A 17,576-nucleotide genomic window follows, 5' to 3' on the forward strand; every position below is an offset into this window, starting at 1 on the left:
AAGACATCACATTCTGTTGGTATAATTTGGCATTTTATTAAAGCAGTGTAAAAATAACACCCTATTGATATCCAGCACATATTTACATTTGAGCATCTTCACATAACTTAATAAAAACTTGAAATGTACTAGTAGGTTTTCTGAGTAGACCTGTTTAAAACATTTGGAAGTCTTGGTTTTGTGGCACTCCCGTTCTGTAGGCTCCTCACGGGGATGCAGAGGTATCCACCTTTAACAACAAAACAAAGCATTAATAAATGTCTGTACCTTAAAACACATACACTGAGTAGACAAATCATTAAGGACACCTGCTCTTTTCATGACATAGAATGACCAGGTGAAAGCTATGATCCCTTATTGATGTCAGTTGTTAAATCCACTTCAATCAGTGTAGATGAAGGGAGGAGACAGTTAAAACACATTTTAAGCCTTGAGACAATTGAGACATGGATTGTGTATGTGTGCCATTCAGAGGGTGAATGGGTAAGACAAAATACTTAAGTGCCTTTGAACGGGGTATGGTAGTAGGTACCAGGCACACCGGTTTGTGTCAAGAACTGCAAGAACTGGGTTTTTCATGATCAACAGTTTCCCATGTGTGTCAAGAATGGTCCACCACCCAAAGGACATTCAGCCAACCTGACACAACTGTGGGAACCATTGTAGTCAACATGTGCCAGCAACACCTTGTAGAGTCTATGCCCTGACGAACTGAGGTTGTTCTGAGGGCAAGGGAGGGATGCAATTTCAATTTTAGGAAGCCGTCCTTAATGTTTTCTACACTCAGTGTATATGTATACCCAGGTACACACACCCGGCCTGTGTGAGGGCAGAGTGCTCACCGTGCAGTGTGGGGGCAGGTGATGTTCCAGCAGGTGTGTTGCTCTGAGGCGGATAGTCTCCTGGTTGCTATACTGGATGGCTTCCAGCACGGGGAGCCCACTCTGCCTCACAAACTCCTCTGCAAGCTGAGAAGAAGCACTGCTTCATCAACGTCATCGTCTAGCTGCCTGTGCTAGTTTGTTTCTGCCAGATATGACATTTACAGCCCCTTTCTCCATTCATTAGACAGCAGATAAACAACGCAAGACTGCACATTAAACAGTGTTTATGGCTAACAGCAAACTATGACATCTGCATGGCAGGCAGCCATCTTTAGTTTGGCGGGGTGTTGGGAGCCTTCCCTACCTGTGGGTCACTGGCCATCAGCTGGCCCAGCACCTCCAGACTGAAGGTCACCACCTCGGGGTCAGCCATCTTGAGTGTGGCACAGAGAGCAGGCAGCAGGCCAGCTTGAGCCAGGTGGAGACAGTATTCTCTCCCCTGATGGGCAATGTTACCCAGAACCCTTAGCACCTGGTGGGGTGAGGAGGGAGAAAGATTTTAATTCAATCAAAATGTCACATCCTTTCCCAGACCCGAGTGAAACGGCTGATGTCTGTAGTGTATGGCTCAGTGGATTGGAACAGTGGATGGAGAAGCATAATGCTGCCCACATCAACGTTGAACGGGCCAAATAATACTGGAAAAAATGTGTATTAACAGTAAGTTGTAAGTCACCTTCTAGGGAAGTGATGGCTTGACAACAATGTTACCACTATGAACAGAAGCGTCAGTGCACTGACCATGATGTTAATGCCGTGGGAGAAGGGCAGGAGCTGGATCAGAGCAGGAACCAGATTCAGATAGAACAGGGCAGAACAGAACACACTGGAGTCTGCAGCAGCTGATGGGGGGACGAGAGGAAAGAGATTCATGACCGGTTATCAGCTGAACAAGTATTCAGACCCTACATAAATATTCAGACCCTTGACTATGAGACTCAAAATTGAGCTCAGGTGCATAATTTTGCCATTCATCATCCTTGAGATGTTTCTACAACTTGATTGGAGTCCACCTGAGGTAAATTCAATTGATTGGGCATGATTTGGAAAGGCACACCTGTCTATATAAAAGGTCCCACATTTGATAGTGCATGTCAGAGCAAAAACCAAGCCATGAGGTCGAAGGAATTGTCCGTAGAGCTCAGAGACAGGATTGTGTTGAGGCACAGATCTGGGGAAGGGTACCCAAAATGTTTTGCAGCACTGACGGTCCCAAGAACACAGTGGCCTCCATCATTCTTTAATGTAAGAAGTTTAGGAAGAGTCTTGGTGGTTCCAGAGCTGGCCGCCTGGCCAAATGGGGGAGAAGGGCCTTTGTCAGGGAGGTGACCAAGAACCCGATGGTCACTCTGACAGAGCTCCAGAGTTCCTCTGTGGTGATGGGAAAACCTTCCAGAAGGATAACTATCTCTACAGCACTCCACCAATCAGGCCTTTATGGTAGAGTGGCCAGACGGAAGCCACTCCTCAGTAAAAAGGCACGACAGCCCGCTTGGAGTTTGCCAAAAGGCACCTAAAGGACTCTCAGACCACTAGAAACAAGATTCTCTGGTCTGAATGCCAAGCGTTACGTCTGGAGGAAACATGGCACCATCCCTACGGTGAAACATGGTGGTGGCAGCATCATGCTGTGGGGATGTTTTTCAGCGGCAGGGACTGGGAGACTAGTCAGGATCGAGGGAAAGATGAACGGAGCAAAGTACAGAGAGTTCCTTGATGAAAACCTGCTCAGGACCTCAGACTAGGGCGAAGGTTCACCTTCCAACAGGACAACAACCCTAAGCACACAGCCAAGACAACGCAGGAGTGGATTCTGGACAAGTCTCTGAATGTCTTTGAGTGGCCCAGCCAGAGCCCGATCGAACATCTCTGGAGAGACCTGAAAATAGCTGTGCAGCGACGCTCCCCATCCAACCTGACAGAGCTTGAGAAGATCTGCAGTGAAGAATGGGATAAACTCCACAAATACAGGTGAGCCACGCTTGTTGCGTAATACCCAAGACGACTCGAGGCTGTAATTGCTGCCAAAGAAAGGTCCTTCAACAAAGTACTGAGTAAAAAGTCTGAATACTTATGTAAATGTGATTTCAGTTCATTTTTATTTTGTTACATTTTCAAACATTTCAAAAAAAAACCTTATGGGGTATTGTGTGTAGATTGATGAGGGGGAAAAAACGATTTAATCAACTTCAGAATAAGACTAACGTAAAAAAAAAGTAAAGGGGTCTGAATACTTCCCGAATACAATGTACCTAGATGTAGTAGGCTAATGTTAACTAGCTGGCTAATTGTTGCCCATGAAAGGAAGTTAGGTTAGCGAGCAAGCATTTTAGCCAGGTAGCCTAAGACAACAACTAAAAGTGTGTACTGTATGACAATATCATAGACTGTTTCAGCAACATGAAAGAGTGGAGGATGGCATTGGCGTAGGGTGAGTCAACATGTTTTTTCTACTTACGCAGACAGAGAAATCAGTGCCGTGGACCGCCACATGACATTTATCTTACGTTGATTGGACTAAAATCTTTTTGAAATCTTTTTGGAATTTATTCTGCCACTGTGTCTTCCTATTGTCTCGGCCTTAGGCCTATATATCACGATGTCAAGGCATATGAACTAACAGGTTATAGAGCAAACAATGCAATTATCACCAACACATAGGTTGTAATATGGCTTTTTTATTCTGGCTTGCATCCCTAGTGATTTTACCCACACACCGCTACTGCCCTGACTACGTGACCAGACCAGGAAAAACCTGACCAGTTACAGTAATGCTGTAACTTTCCCTGGCCATGTCAAATAATAAATGTGTCCCGTCAAAGGACTTACTTAAATCATGTTTGAATGAGTTGACATTTATGATATGTATATAACACAAGCATTCAATATGGCCGAGCTCCAGAGTGTAAAGGGAGTGATGTAATACCGCTGCTGAAAATATGATCACTTTATATGACAAGCCGTTATCTATACAGATTTATAACACAAAACAGATGTACGAGTCAATTCCCTCTCTATCGCTCACCTGTGAGGTTGTTGAGGACCCAGACGCTCTCTCTGGCCAGGGCTGGGTGGGTCTGGAGGAAGGCCTGAGGAAAAGCACACAGAGCAGCCAGGAGACGGCTATCGTTTAGCTGGGGCTGCAGGGCCCCCAGGGGCCCAGATAACAGCAGGTTCCCCACGCAGCGCAGCAGGGGCCAGATTAACTGGAGAGGAGAGAGCGAGAAAGGACGGCGGGGATGTAGATGACAGGAGCCTAGGTTATCTACATTGCCATTCATCTCATCAAATTGCTTCCTTGCGTTCTGGTACAGCTGGTGTCCATCAGCCACACAGTTACAACACATGTACTTGCATTGTTTGGAGGAGTAACTTTGAAAAAGAGTTTGGATTCAGCGACTACTCACCAGCTCCATTCCCTCCTCTATACTTCCTTTAGCAACAGCACCACCAAGTGTCACCAAGAGGGAGGTGCAATGTAGAAGAGTACCTTGGGCCACCAGTGCCCCATTGTCCACGTTGCTTTAGACAAGAGAGCAACAAACAGACAAAAGAATCACACAGTGCCACCACATTGTATCCAGTATAACAGTACCATATCCATGGCAACCACAAACAGACACAGTAGCTGGTCCTCCTGGGTGACACCCAGGTTAAGGTGATATAGTGTGCATCCCAAATTCCCTACAAAGTGCCCTACTTTTGACCAGGACCATAGGGCTCTGGTCAAAAGTAGTGCACTACATAGGGAATAGGGTGGCATTTGGGATGAACCCTGATTCTAAGGTAAAGTGTCTGACCTGCAGGCCAGGTAGTGCAGGCACCAGGCACACTCAATGACTGGTCCCAGGCCAAACTGAGAGTCAGGGGTCAACACTGAGAGGAGGTGAGGGATCAAACCAGACGCCAAGACTGCCCTACAGACAAACGGAGAGGAGAGCATAGCCCTGACTTCAAAGGGATCTCTCAACGGCATCTCTGAATGGTGTCTGACGAAGTTTCCATAGTACAGTATAATATTCTCTCTCAGTTTAGCTACAACCATGATGTTAATTTACGGGATGATTCTCCCTGTGGCGTAGTTCGCTGAGATGAGCTGGGAGAGGGTGAAACCCACTGCTTCAACCACTGCCAGGTTAGTCCTGTGGATCTACACACACACACACACACACACACACACACACACACACACACACACACACACACACACACACACACAACGATTAGAGTGTGTTATAAAGGAGACGATGGCAGGTTGGTCGATTGACAGACAGTACAGAGGTTTGCAGCTGACCTGGATGCAGCTGTTCAAAGCAGGTATGATGCCCTGAGCTAGAAGCATATCTCCCACATTCTCGCTGTCTGGACACATGTTACCCAGGGTGTAGAGACACAGCTCCTGTAAAGAAACACACCCGCACAACACATACAAAAGTGAGAAAATACATATAGTGTAATACTTGACTAGGCTGTTTGATAAGGCTGTTGTAAGGTACTGTGTATGAGCTGCGGGACTGACTGTGAACTTGGGGCTCTGTCCAGAGAGGAAGGTGATCAGGTAGGGTGTGGCCTGTCGGAGCCTCAACGAGTCCACCTCGCTGTGGGGGGAGTGGGACAGCTCGTGGAGACAGCGGGCAGCCTCCAGACGACACTGAGGGTTGGGGCCACAGAGGTTAGTCACCAGGATCGCAATACTGTTCGGCTGCCTGAGCACAGATGGGAAGGACAGACAGAGACGAGAAATTAAAAGCCTATACTGATATATACAGTCCCTTCTAAAAAAACTATTGGATTCCTTCACTATTTATTGTGTTACGTGGGATTAAAATGAATTTCATTGTCATGTTTTTGTCAACAATCTACACAAAATACTCTGTCAAATCGGAAGAAAAATAATATATTTTTTAAGATAAAAAAAAAAAAAGTATAACTAAAATATGGTTGTTGCAAAAGTATTCAGCCCCTTTGTTTAGGCAAGCCTAAATTGGTTCAGTGGTAGAATGTGGCTTAACAAATCACATAAGTTACATAGACTCAATCTGTGTGAAATATTAGTGGTTGACATGATTTTTGAATGACTAACACTTCCTCTTTCCCCCCCATACATACAACATCTGTAAGACCCCTCAGTCAAGTATTGAATTTCAAGCACAGATTCAATTACAAAGACCAGAGAGTATTTGGAAAGCCTCATAAAGAATGGCAGTGATCGGTAGATGGGTAACATAAACAAATCAGACGTTGAATATCTCTTTAAGTGTGGCCAAGTTAACAACACCTAGACACATCAAAGATGCAGTCTTCCTTCTGAACCGAGCTGCAGGACAGGAATGAAACTGCTCAGGGATGTCACCACGAGGCCATTAGTGATTTTAAAAGTTCAATGGCTGTGATGGGAGAAAACTGAGGATAGATCAACAATAATTACCTAAATGAGAGTGAAAAGAAGAATACAAATATACAGAATAAAAATACTCCAAAACATACGTTTGGGGCAACTCCAACACAACACGTCACTGAGTAACTGCCTCCTTATTTTCAAGCATGGTGGTGACTGCATTATGGTATGGGTATGCTTGACATGGACAAAAAATGTTTCAGGATAAAAAGAAAACAGGATGGAGCTAAGCACTGGCAAAATCCTAGAGGAAAACCTGCTACAGTCCGCTTTACACCAGCGACTGGGAGAGGAATTCACCTTTCAGCAGGACAATAATTTACAACTGGAGTTGTTTACCAGGAAGACAGTGAATGACCCTGAGTGGCCAAATTACAGTTTTGCTTGAAAATGTATGGCAAGACTTGAAAATTGCTGTCTAGCCATGATCCCCCAAAATCTTGACAGAGCTTGAAGAATTTTGAAAAGAATAACAGACAAATATTGCACAATCCAGGTGTGCAAAGCCCTTATGGACTTACCCAAGAAGACTCTTCGGTATAATCGATGCCAAAGGTGTTTCTAACATGGGGGTCTTCCCTGTGGCTCAGTTGGTAGAGCATGGTGTTTGCAGGGTTGTGGGTTCAATTCCCACGGGGGGCCAGTACGAAAATAAATAAAAAAATGTATGAAATGAAATGTATGCATTCACTACTGTAAGTCGCTCTGGATAAGAGCGTCTGCTAAATGACTAAAATGTAAATGTATGTATTGATCCAGGGAGCTGAATACTTATGCAACGACTATATTTTAGTTTCAGGGCTGCCAACTTTTGAAGAAAGCTTGGAGATTTGCTATGTGAATTTCATTGCCCCCTAGCACAACCCCTAGAGGGGGAACATTTGTACTGTTTTAAAGCTAATTTCCTGCAATTCAAACGTACAGTATTTTGACATGGCTTAGGCCCATGACCAGGGTGGATTTTTTTTATTCATAAAAACCACAGGTCGGGTGTATTCAGGATGCTTTGAACATTAAATGAACACTCAAAATTGGACGACTTTGAAATGTAATGTTTTTTTTTTAAAGTGGTTTGACACTTTATTCAGACTAAATAAATTAGATAGGGAGACAGGCAAATGCTAGAAACAGTGGAAAGGTTGGAGGCAGGGATTGATCCCTGTTTTCAGTGTTACCACTACACCAAGGCTGTGCACAGAAAATAGTCATGGTTGACGGCAGCGGTTAACCAAATCGTAGATTGCAGTCTCCTTGTCCATACTGTAGACTGCTTTCAAGGTAAGGACAGAAACATTTTGTATTTTATAATTTGGGTGATCTCTCTCTTTAAAATAGGGCGGGAGGAAAATACTGCTTGCTCTCCAGGAGGGTTGGCCACCCCTGATTTTTGTTTCCCAAGTGCTGGGTGTTTGAAAATGTTCTTCTTATAACACTTCATTTCTCAACATCACCGAACCTTCGAGAAAATCAAATGAATATCAATATTCAGGTGGTTTATACTGACTAGTTGAAGATCCTTGTCATGATCTTACTCTACAGAGACAAAATATGATGCGTTTATGACTTGCCTAGCATGTGCACAATACTAAAATGTCAAATTATTTAAGATTCCTGGAGCACTTAATATCCAATGCTTATTTGTATGACTTATTCAAAACTGTCCATGAATGGCTGCAAAAATACATAGCCTCATAATTAATTTTCAAAAGACAAAAGGTAGGCATATGAGATAGAAAATGTGATTACACTGGCAAAATTGGGAAGAAGTGGATTAATAAACTAAGCGTGGGGAATAACAGTAGTGTTCTTTCTGACAAGCACAGTAATTACCCTAATAATCTCCTGAAGACAAGATGACTGTAGTGGCTTCCTTTGCTCTTTACCATAGCCACTGCCCAAGCCTGAAGCGGGGTTGTTTGGTACGCATACAGTCCACACTCAAGGTTTCCAAACGGCCAAACATTCCAATGAGATCCAGGGATATGGTGCAACAAAAATGTTTATTCTTCTTGTATCGAACAAAAAAATTATTATCCAATCAACTTAAAGCATAGATGACTTGATATGGAAAATACATAATATGACCTGTTTGTATGTCTGTATGGTCAAAAAACTATACCGCTCCCACGTCTAGCAAGGACTCCTCTCCCTGAAGGCCCAACTTCCTGCCTTTATCCTAACGCACTTACCACAGTACAATGAATGGGTAAGAGGGGAGGAGAATAACTAAGTTACACTAACAACAAAGGAATACATCTCAATCAGGTAAATATAAATCATAAAGGTACGTACCTAATATTTCATCATATACATTAATATATTTACACAAATGTACATGGAGCTCTGTATGTTCTGTCTTTAATACAAATATGTCCAAATCGTCTCTAACAATGACAAATCTGCCCCTACAGCCTATCAAAATGATGTTTCTATTTATTGTCCCGCCTCTAGAATCAAACTTACACTTTTGGGTTCACAATCTTTTTGACAAAATGATTTTCATAGTTACAAATCAGGTCACCAAATTTCCCTGCTAAAACGTACTGTAGGTCTGTCTGCTGCCTTTTCGTTGTGACAGCCTAAATGCCAATCACCAAACGAGGGGGACTAATGCAGCTGTGAATTAAATCGACTTTAGTACATGCTGTCAAAAGGCTGCATTCTGCAATAGGGACGGGAGCAAAAGCAACCTAATTTTGTTGACAACACTGTACATAAAACAGCACTACTCTTGTTACAGTTTTATAAACTCAGCGGAAAACATTCTCTCTCTCCATTCAGCTCCACTCTAATCTTGAGGGGCGTTTCTTTAAAACATGCACCCAATCCCCTTGATCCCTTACACAATGTGACACGTTCACAGTGCTGTGGCAAGATAGGACAATGATACAGGTTCCGCTCCTGATGGTAAATTGCAGATGCTCCAATTTCAAAACGATTTGGAGCACAGTTGAAAAGTTAACACGCTGACAATAAAATGGACGAAATATAAAAATAAAAGCAGTACTTTTCAATGCGTGAGATATAAGAGGTGTACCGGGAGAAGAGGGTCAAATGCGTGTCTCAGGCCAATGCGTGAGAGTTGGCAGCCACATAGTTATTGTATTTTAATTCATCTTTAAAACCTCTTAAGGATAGGACCCTTTCGCCCCCAATTTTTGCCTAAAATGACATACCCAAATCTAACTGCCTGTAGCTTAGGACCTGAAGCAAGGATATGCATATTCTTGATACCATTTGAAAGGAAACACTTTGAAGTTTGTGGAAATGTGAAATGAATGTAGGAGAATATAACATATTAGATCTGGTAAAAGACAATACAAAGAAAAAAACATGTGTTTAAAAAAAATAAATGTGTACCATCATCTTTGAAATGCAAGAGAAAGGCCATAATGTATTATTCCAGCCCAGGCGCAATTTAGATTTTGGCCACTAGATTGCAGCCGTGTATGTGCAAAGTTTTAAACTGATCCAATGACCCATTGAATTTCTGTTCAACATATTGTATCAAGACTGCCCAAATGTGCCTAATTGGTTTATTAATAACTTTTCATGTTCAAAATTGTGCACTCTCCTCAAACAATAGCGTGGTATTCTTTCACTGTAATAGCTACTTTAAATTGGACAGTACAGTTAGATTAACAAGAATTTAAGCTTTCTGCCAATATCAGATATGTCTATGTCCTGGGAAATGTTCTTGTTACTTACAACCTTATGCTAATCGCATTAGCCTACATTAGCTCAGCCGTCCCGAGGGGGACCCACCCTGTAGAGGTTTTAAAAATGTGACATTACGGAGTATTTTGTGTAGATTGTTGACCAAAAAATGTGTTAAATACATTTTAATCCCACTTTGTAACGCAATACAATGTGAAGAAATGTACACACACAGACAGAGAGACAGAGAGAGAGACAGAGAGAGAGAGAGAGAGAGAGAGAGAGAACAAGACCTTCATACTTGATAAGGATGAGGTGGGCTGAGGGGCTTCGGAGGGCTTTCCTCAGCGCTCTTAGGTCAGCCTCTTTCTTCACAAAGTCCCTGCCGTGGCGAACCATCTTGAACAACTCTACCACCTAGATAGAGAAAGAAAACCAGAAAATAATTTCTGTTAATACTCAGTAGTACCCTTCAATTAACAGTTGATGTGCTTCTCTGCTGGGTTGCTGACTATAATCTTCATCTCTGACAGTGGTTGTTATACCTGATCGCTGGCCAGTGTGTCCATGCTGCCATCCTCCTCCTCATCATCATTCAGCAGGAGTCTCTTGCTGACCAGCTGGCTGTCCTTCCGGGCCCGTCTCAACTCTACAGTGAGAGACCCAGCAAATCAACATAGAGCAATGACAACAGTAACTGCACAGTGCTTATGTGGCATATTGTACTGTAGTGTGGCATATGTAATAACTACAATGGAGCGGTTAGTTTGTCATGTTAACACGCAGCCCGCGCACGTAACATCACTACTTGGAGGCCAGGAGATTCCACCACCATGCACGATTTGTACGGCTCCATGTACTTTGAATAAATATTAAATACGTTTAAGGAGAACAAGTGTTTCTAAAGTGTTGTATTCATTTCACAATAAGATACAACAATGTTATAGAGAGAATATATTGACAGCGTAGCTTGTCAAGTCTAATCACAGCTAGCAAGCTAACGTTAGTTGGATAACGTTAGCCAACATTCAGCTAGCTCACCTTTTTCATGTGCTCGTCTCTTGAACTTAAACTCCTCCAAGTCGCTGCCCTTACGTCCAGCCTTGTGGCAGACTGCGTTCAACCTCCACATTTCATCTATCGACCAAGTTATCCGTTTAATTAGTTAAATAGCTACGTTAATAGGCCATATGCGCTAGCATTTGATCTCGTCAGACAAGACTGTTGACATCATCTTCTTTGCCGGAAAATTGGATACATTAATGTTATTACACAATGTGCGCATTTCCACCTATCGGACAGGCGTGGCATGGTCCATCTTCAGGAAAGCTCCTTCTTCTATGAGTTTTATGGCGGACTACACCAAAAAAGGTGTATTACCGCCACCAACTGGACGATTTGAAACACCCCCAAAAATAACAAATAAATAACTCCATACGTAATAATGAAACTAACTTCATCCACCCTAATATAACATAGTACATTGCCAAAACAAACAAACTCCCACTTCTTCCTTCTTTTAGTTCTCCATATCACCCTTCTCTCATGCCCAGTGTACACTAGCATAAGTCGCCGCGCGGTGAAACACCGCGATGCAGAGAGGGCGGGGACCATTGGGCGGTGCTAAGGTGGATGGAAGCAAATGCAAAACATGTACAGTTGAGAGGAATATGTTAGCGATTATGCATATTATTTTTATCATAAAGTTAATTTACAAAAATTGTGATTTTGGGGGCAGCAGCATAGCGTAGTGGTTAGAGCATCAGACTAGCAACCAAAAGGTTGCATGATCGAATCCCCGAGCTGATAAGGTACAACTATGTCATTCTGCCCCTGAACAAGGCAGTTAACCCACTGTTCCTAGGCTGTCATTGAAAACAAGAATTTGTTCTTAACTGACTTGTCTCATTAAATAAAGGTCAAATATCAACAAGAAAAATTGTATGCTATCAGTATGAAATTGTAATTCTGGTTGTTTTAGGGACTCCTGAAACAACCAGCTAACCAGGCTGTTGTCTTTTAAACAGTGGATATAAAGAATATAGCTAGCTGAAGCATTTACTGCAAAGCTTGCCTTTTTTTATTGCCATGCAATGCAGATAGATGAAATAACATAGCTGGCTAACTATTTTCTTGCTTATTGTGCAGTGGAGAATAAAAAATACCTGTATGCCTATGGATGTGTAGCTAGCTATTTAGCTGATCTGTGTATGGACCCTAAAACATTTGGTATACATATTAGTTCAGAACCTAGCTATAAATCTCAGCTATCATAGCCAGTTGTATCAACTTCAAAACAGTCTGAATGACATTAATGAAGCCTATGGATTGAGTAGAATATAATATAACTTTGTGCCAAGGATGCAAGTCGTATATACATGTAGTTATTACCATGCATGAGATACCCACATTGTAGCCTGTACATGTAATATATTCACTGATCATGTACTCTACCTTTGCAAATAAAGGTGCAGTTCAGGTATAATGTCTTTGAGATTATTTTTCAGTCATATCCAATACCAGGAGTATCAAATTCCAGTATTTGAATGATGCTGTGTCTGCATGTATGTATTACAATTATACACTTCAGCAGTGTTTACACATTGTAACTACATTGTAACTATGCAATAGACTAGTAACATGATTTAACTAGTTAAAGGCTGATTTGTAATTCATATATACTGCTCCAAAAAATAAAGGGAACACTTAAACAACTCAATGTAACTCCAAGTCAATCACACTTCTGTGAAATCAAACTGTCCACTTAGGAATCAAACTGTCCACTTTGGAAGCAACACTGATTGACAATAAATTTCATATGCTGTTGTGCAAATGGAATACACAACAGGTGGAAATTATAGGTGTAACAGTGTAGGTTCCGTCCCTCTCTTCGCCCCAACCTGGGCTCGAACCAGGGACTCTTGCACACATCAACAACTGACACCCACGGAAGCATCGTTACCCATCGCGCCACAAAAGCCGCGGCCCTTGCAACGCAAGGGGAAACCCTACTTCAAGTCTCAGAGCGAGTGACGTCACTGATTGAAACACTATTAGCGCGCACCACCGCTAACTAACTAGCCATTTCACATCGGTTACACTCACCCCCCTTTTGACCTCCTCCTTCCGCAGCAACCAATGATCCGGGTCAACAGCATCAATGTAACAGTGTAGTTTCCGTCCCTCTCTTCGCCCCAACCTGGGCTCGAACCAGGGACCCTTGCACACATCAACAACTGACACCCACGAAGCATCGTTACCCATCGCGCCACAAAAGCCACAGCCCTTGCAACACAAGGGGAAACCCTACTTCAAGTCTCAGAGCGAGTGACGTCACTCATTGAAATGCTAATAGCGCGCACCACCGCTAACTAACTAGCCATTTCACATCGGTTACATAGGCAATTAGCAAGACACCCCCAATAAAGGAGTGGTTCTGCAGGTGGGGACCACAGACCACTTCTCAGTTCCTATGCTTCCTGGCTGATGTTTTGGTCACTTTTGAATGCTGGCGGTGCTTGCACTCTAGTGGTAGCATGAGACGGAGTCTACAACCCACACAAGTGGCTCAGGTAGTGCAGCTCATCCAGGATGGCACATCAATGCGAGCTGTGGCAAGAAGGTTTGCTGTGTCTGTCAGCGTAGTGTCCAGAGCATGGAGGCGCTACCAGGAGACAGGCCAGTACATCAGGAGACGTGGAGGAGGCCGTAGGAGGGCAACAACCCAGCAGCAGGACCGCTACCTCCGCCTTTGTGCAAGGAGGAGCACTGCCAGAGCCCTGCAAAATGACCTCCAGCAGGCCACAAATGTGCATGTGTCTGCTCAAACGGTCAGAAACAGACTCCATGAGGGTGGTATGAGGGCCCGACGTCCACAGGTGGGGGTTGTGCTTACAGCCCAACACCGTGCAGGACGTTTAGCATTTGCCAGAGAACACCAAGATTGGCAAATTCGCCACTGGCGCCCTGTGCTCTTCACAGATGAAAGCAGGTTCACACTGAGCACATGTGACAGACGTGACAGAGTCTGGAGACGCCGTGGAGAACGTTCTGCTGCCTGCAACATCCTCCAGCGTGACCGGTTTGGCGGTGGGTCAGTCATGGTGTGGGGTGGCATTTCTTTGGGGGGCCGCACAGCCCTCCATGTGCTCGCCAGAGGTAGCCTGACTGCCATTAGGTACCGAGATGAGATCCTCAGACCCCTTGTGAGACCATATGCTGGTGCGGTTGGCCCTGGGTTCCTCCTAATTCAAGACAATGCTAGACCTCATGTGGCTGGAGTGTGTCAGCAGTTCCTGCAAGAGGAACGCATTGATGCTATGGACTGGCCCGCCCGTTCCCCAGACCTGAATCCAATTGAGCACATCTGGGACATCATGTCTCGCTCCATCCACCAACGCCACGTTGCACCACAGACTGTCCAGGAGTTGGCGGATGCTTTAGTCCAGGTCTGGGAGGAGATCCCTCAGGAGACCATCCGCCACCTCATCAGGAGCATGCCCAGGCGTTGTAGGGAGGTCATACAGGCACGTGGAGGCCACACACACTACTGAGCCTCATTTTGACTTGTTTTAAGGACATTACATCAAAGTTGGATCAGCCTGTAGTGTGGTTTTCCACTTTCATTTTGAGTGTGACTCCAAATCCAGACCTCCATGGGTTGATAAATTGGATTTCCATTGATTATTTTTGTGTGATTTTGTTGTCAGCACATTCAACTATGTAAAGATAAAAGTTTTTAATAAGATTATTTCATTCATTCAGATCTAGGATGTGTTATTTTAGTGTCCCCTTTATTTTTTTGAGCAGTGTATATAGAAATAGAATTAAGAAAATAGTACACTACATTTCCTATGCATCATGTAAAAACTCAAACTGGTTCATCTCAATATCTAATTTCCTTCATCTACATTGATCTGATAAACACAGGATAGGCGTAGTATTTCATCAAATGAGAATTAATTTCAACCAGTAGAGAATTTGAAATGATTAATTGAAAGATGTTAATTATCCAAGTGTTATAAATAGATGCATTATAAATATTATGATTTTAATATTATAAATACAAGTTCAATCTGTACTTCAATGCACATAAGTTGTGCATTATAAAAACAGAGGACGAACGAGGTGGTGGTGAGAGAGGTGTAAAAGACAGAAAGGGAAAGAGGTATGAACATTGGAGCAGGGAAGGCAGCATATGATTAATGAATCACAGTGCTACCCTAATATTCTCTCAGTTCATCACAATTAGATAATAGTGTCTCTGTGATAAGAGAATTATCTAATAAATGTAAATGAATCAATAAAACATGATGAATTATTAGTCATACAGCAGGTTTAATGAATAATCAATGTAATGATCAATGTAGGGATCGATTAGTCTGATTAGTTCCGGAAAGTCCAGGAACCACTGGAGAGGGAAAGAAATGTGTGTATGCAATTAGTATAGAGAGATAGAGGGGCAGATGGTCAAGGGAGTGAAAGCTTCAAAGAGTTCTTGAACCTTGAGGGAAAAGAACTGGCTGAGCGCTGGATAGTGATAAACAGTGTGAGAAGTCTATGGGGGATGCAGGTCACCAACGGATTGTGTGTAAATGCATGTGCGTAAGTAAGCAAGAACTATATAATGACTGTTTTGTTATCCTGACCTCAGAACGTTCTCTGAATAAAGCTACAGATACCTTTTGCAGAAAGCTGAGTCCTTGCCTAATTATTATAACCCATTGTCTTACAAACCTTGGGCATTAGTCAAGGCGAATTGATTATTGATTATTATCATCAAGATATTAAATTCTTTTAACAATTGGTCCTATTCGAGCCGGATTTCAAACTGCCGCTGTCGTTCCAAGGAGACACGGAAACCGTGCACGGGCGGATGAAATATCCGTAAATCAAAGACCTGGCCCTTTTCTGTGGGTTCTTTACAGGCCGGTGGCAAACTGGTACGCGACAGAGGTGGTGACGAGATTCAACGAACATTGAAAACCTCAGCTGCAAATTATAAGGTTAGTAGACTTTATTCATAGTTTTGGGGAATAGCACCTGTATGATTACATTAAATAAGGAATGAGTGGTACACCTGTAGGTCTGCATTACATGATGAAATGGGAAATACACCTGTATGTCTGCATTGCATGATGGAATAAGGGACACAATTGGGTGTTGGCATTTGATGAGAAAACGATTGTGGTGAATGAAAGGCAAAAGCGATTGATAAGAGTGAAAGCTGCATTGCATAGTGAAATGAGTGATACACCTGTGTGTCTGCATTGTATGAAATACACCTGTATGTCGGCATTGTATGTTGAAATGGGGAATACACCTGTATGGCTGCATTGCATGATGGAATAAGGGACACAATTGGGTGTTGGCATTTGATGAGAAAACGATTGTTGTGAGTGAAAGACAAAAACTATTGTTGTGAATGAAAAGACAAAAACGATTGTTGTGAGTGAAAGACAAAAACGATTGTTGAGAGTGTAAGGCAAAAGCGATTGTTGTGAGTGAAAGGTACTCTACGCTGAGATTGATGAATGTTATAGCTGGTGACCGGGGCTCAGAAGTTCGTGTGGAGAAAAATCGTTTTTAAAGGGAATCAAGTATTCTGCGCGAATAGAAGACAGGAATCAGTTGTAAATTCAAAAAATCTCATTGATGTAGAGGTTTTTAATAATGTACTCTGGGTGTTAGACGCTGAAATCGATGAACGTTATAGCTGGTGACCTGGCTTCAGAAGTTCGCGTGGAGAAAAATCGGTTTTAAAGGGAATCAAGTATTCTGCGCGAATGGAAGTTAGTAATTAGTTGTAAATTCAGAAAGATACGAATTCGAAAGAGAGACAGGGTCCGGAATCGACCCTGAGCAACTGTGGCCACTGCATAAAACTAAACTAAGTCTTATGGTGAGAACCTGATAACGTAAAAGGGTTAAGAATCCATAGGGGGATAGTCGGTACCTAAATACGGCTTTGGGTCTGATATCTTTGGGTGAAGTGAGACCTAATATGGCGGAGTGAGAAACAGATATTGGTGTCAAGTTACATGAAGCAACAGATAAATAGGCTATTAACTAGGGCTTTACGACCCCTGGAAAAGAGTTTATAGTTGCATGAGTATGCGACCTAATGTCCGATCAAGAGTCCCCTCTATAGATAAAGTTTCGAGAGAGATAGAGTGATTATGCTGGGGTGAGTGATTGCATGTGAGGTGTTTGTATGTCAGGATCGGTGTGGGGGATCAATCATTCTAGCAGAACATCTCTATATTGATAATTAAGGATATTAATAGGTGTTGTTACACATAAACGATATATTGATAAAGTCAAGAGACACAGGGAACGACGGGAAAATAAGAAGAACTTATTGTCGTATAGGTGTGTGATATAAACAATATGTCAGGAAGCATGCGAATAATATTTCTAAAATTCTAGTATTGGGTCCAGAGTTGTATAAATTAATGTGAAAGATATATTGATAAAGTCAAGAGTCACAGGGAACGACAGGAAAATAAGAAGAACTTATAGTCGTATAAGGGTGAGAGATAAACAATATGTCAGGAAGCATGCAAATAATTATTCTCCAAATTCTAGGTTAATAACGGTAAATAGCATACACATAAAGATTAACAGCGAGTAGACAC

The 17,576-nt window shown here is 42.7% G+C and overlaps 1 protein-coding gene across 1 annotated transcript; it reads right to left on the reverse strand.

Annotated features, from left to right (window-relative positions):
• Positions 1-11: 11 nt before the first annotated feature.
• On the reverse strand, positions 12-11,287 carry tmco6 (transmembrane and coiled-coil domains 6). Its single transcript, XM_014199916.2, has 13 exons — positions 10,981-11,287; positions 10,485-10,588; positions 10,241-10,356; positions 5,404-5,590; positions 5,179-5,283; positions 4,943-5,034; positions 4,685-4,801; positions 4,292-4,406; positions 3,910-4,090; positions 1,626-1,726; positions 1,189-1,356; positions 843-968; positions 12-229 (listed from the first exon to the last, which is right to left on the reverse strand). Exons 1-13 carry the CDS (start codon positions 11,069-11,071, stop codon positions 206-208), a joined length of 1,527 nt encoding a protein of 508 aa, XP_014055391.2. The 5' UTR covers positions 11,072-11,287; the 3' UTR covers positions 12-205.
• Between the last annotated feature and the right edge of the window lie 6,289 nt (positions 11,288-17,576).

Source organism: Salmo salar, chromosome ssa05 (genome assembly GCF_905237065.1).
Source record: "Salmo salar chromosome ssa05, Ssal_v3.1, whole genome shotgun sequence".
In the NCBI taxonomy this organism is placed as follows: domain Eukaryota; kingdom Metazoa; phylum Chordata; class Actinopteri; order Salmoniformes; family Salmonidae; genus Salmo; species Salmo salar.

What these genes read in the sequence shown, in the direction of transcription:
- tmco6 (XM_014199916.2), bottom strand. Translation starts at nt 11,071, where the DNA reads ATGTGGAGGTTGAACGCAGTCTGCCACAAGGCTGGACGTAAGGGCAGC. An exon ending in GCCACAGGGAGAATCATCCC is followed by an intron (nt 4,802 to 4,942) that starts GTAAATTAACAT and finishes GTTTGTCTGTAG; the next exon opens with GGCAGTCTTGGCGTCTGGTT. An exon ending in GGTCCTCAACAACCTCACAG is followed by an intron (nt 1,727 to 3,909) that starts GTGAGCGATAGA and finishes TCCCCCCATCAG; the next exon opens with CTGCTGCAGACTCCAGTGTG.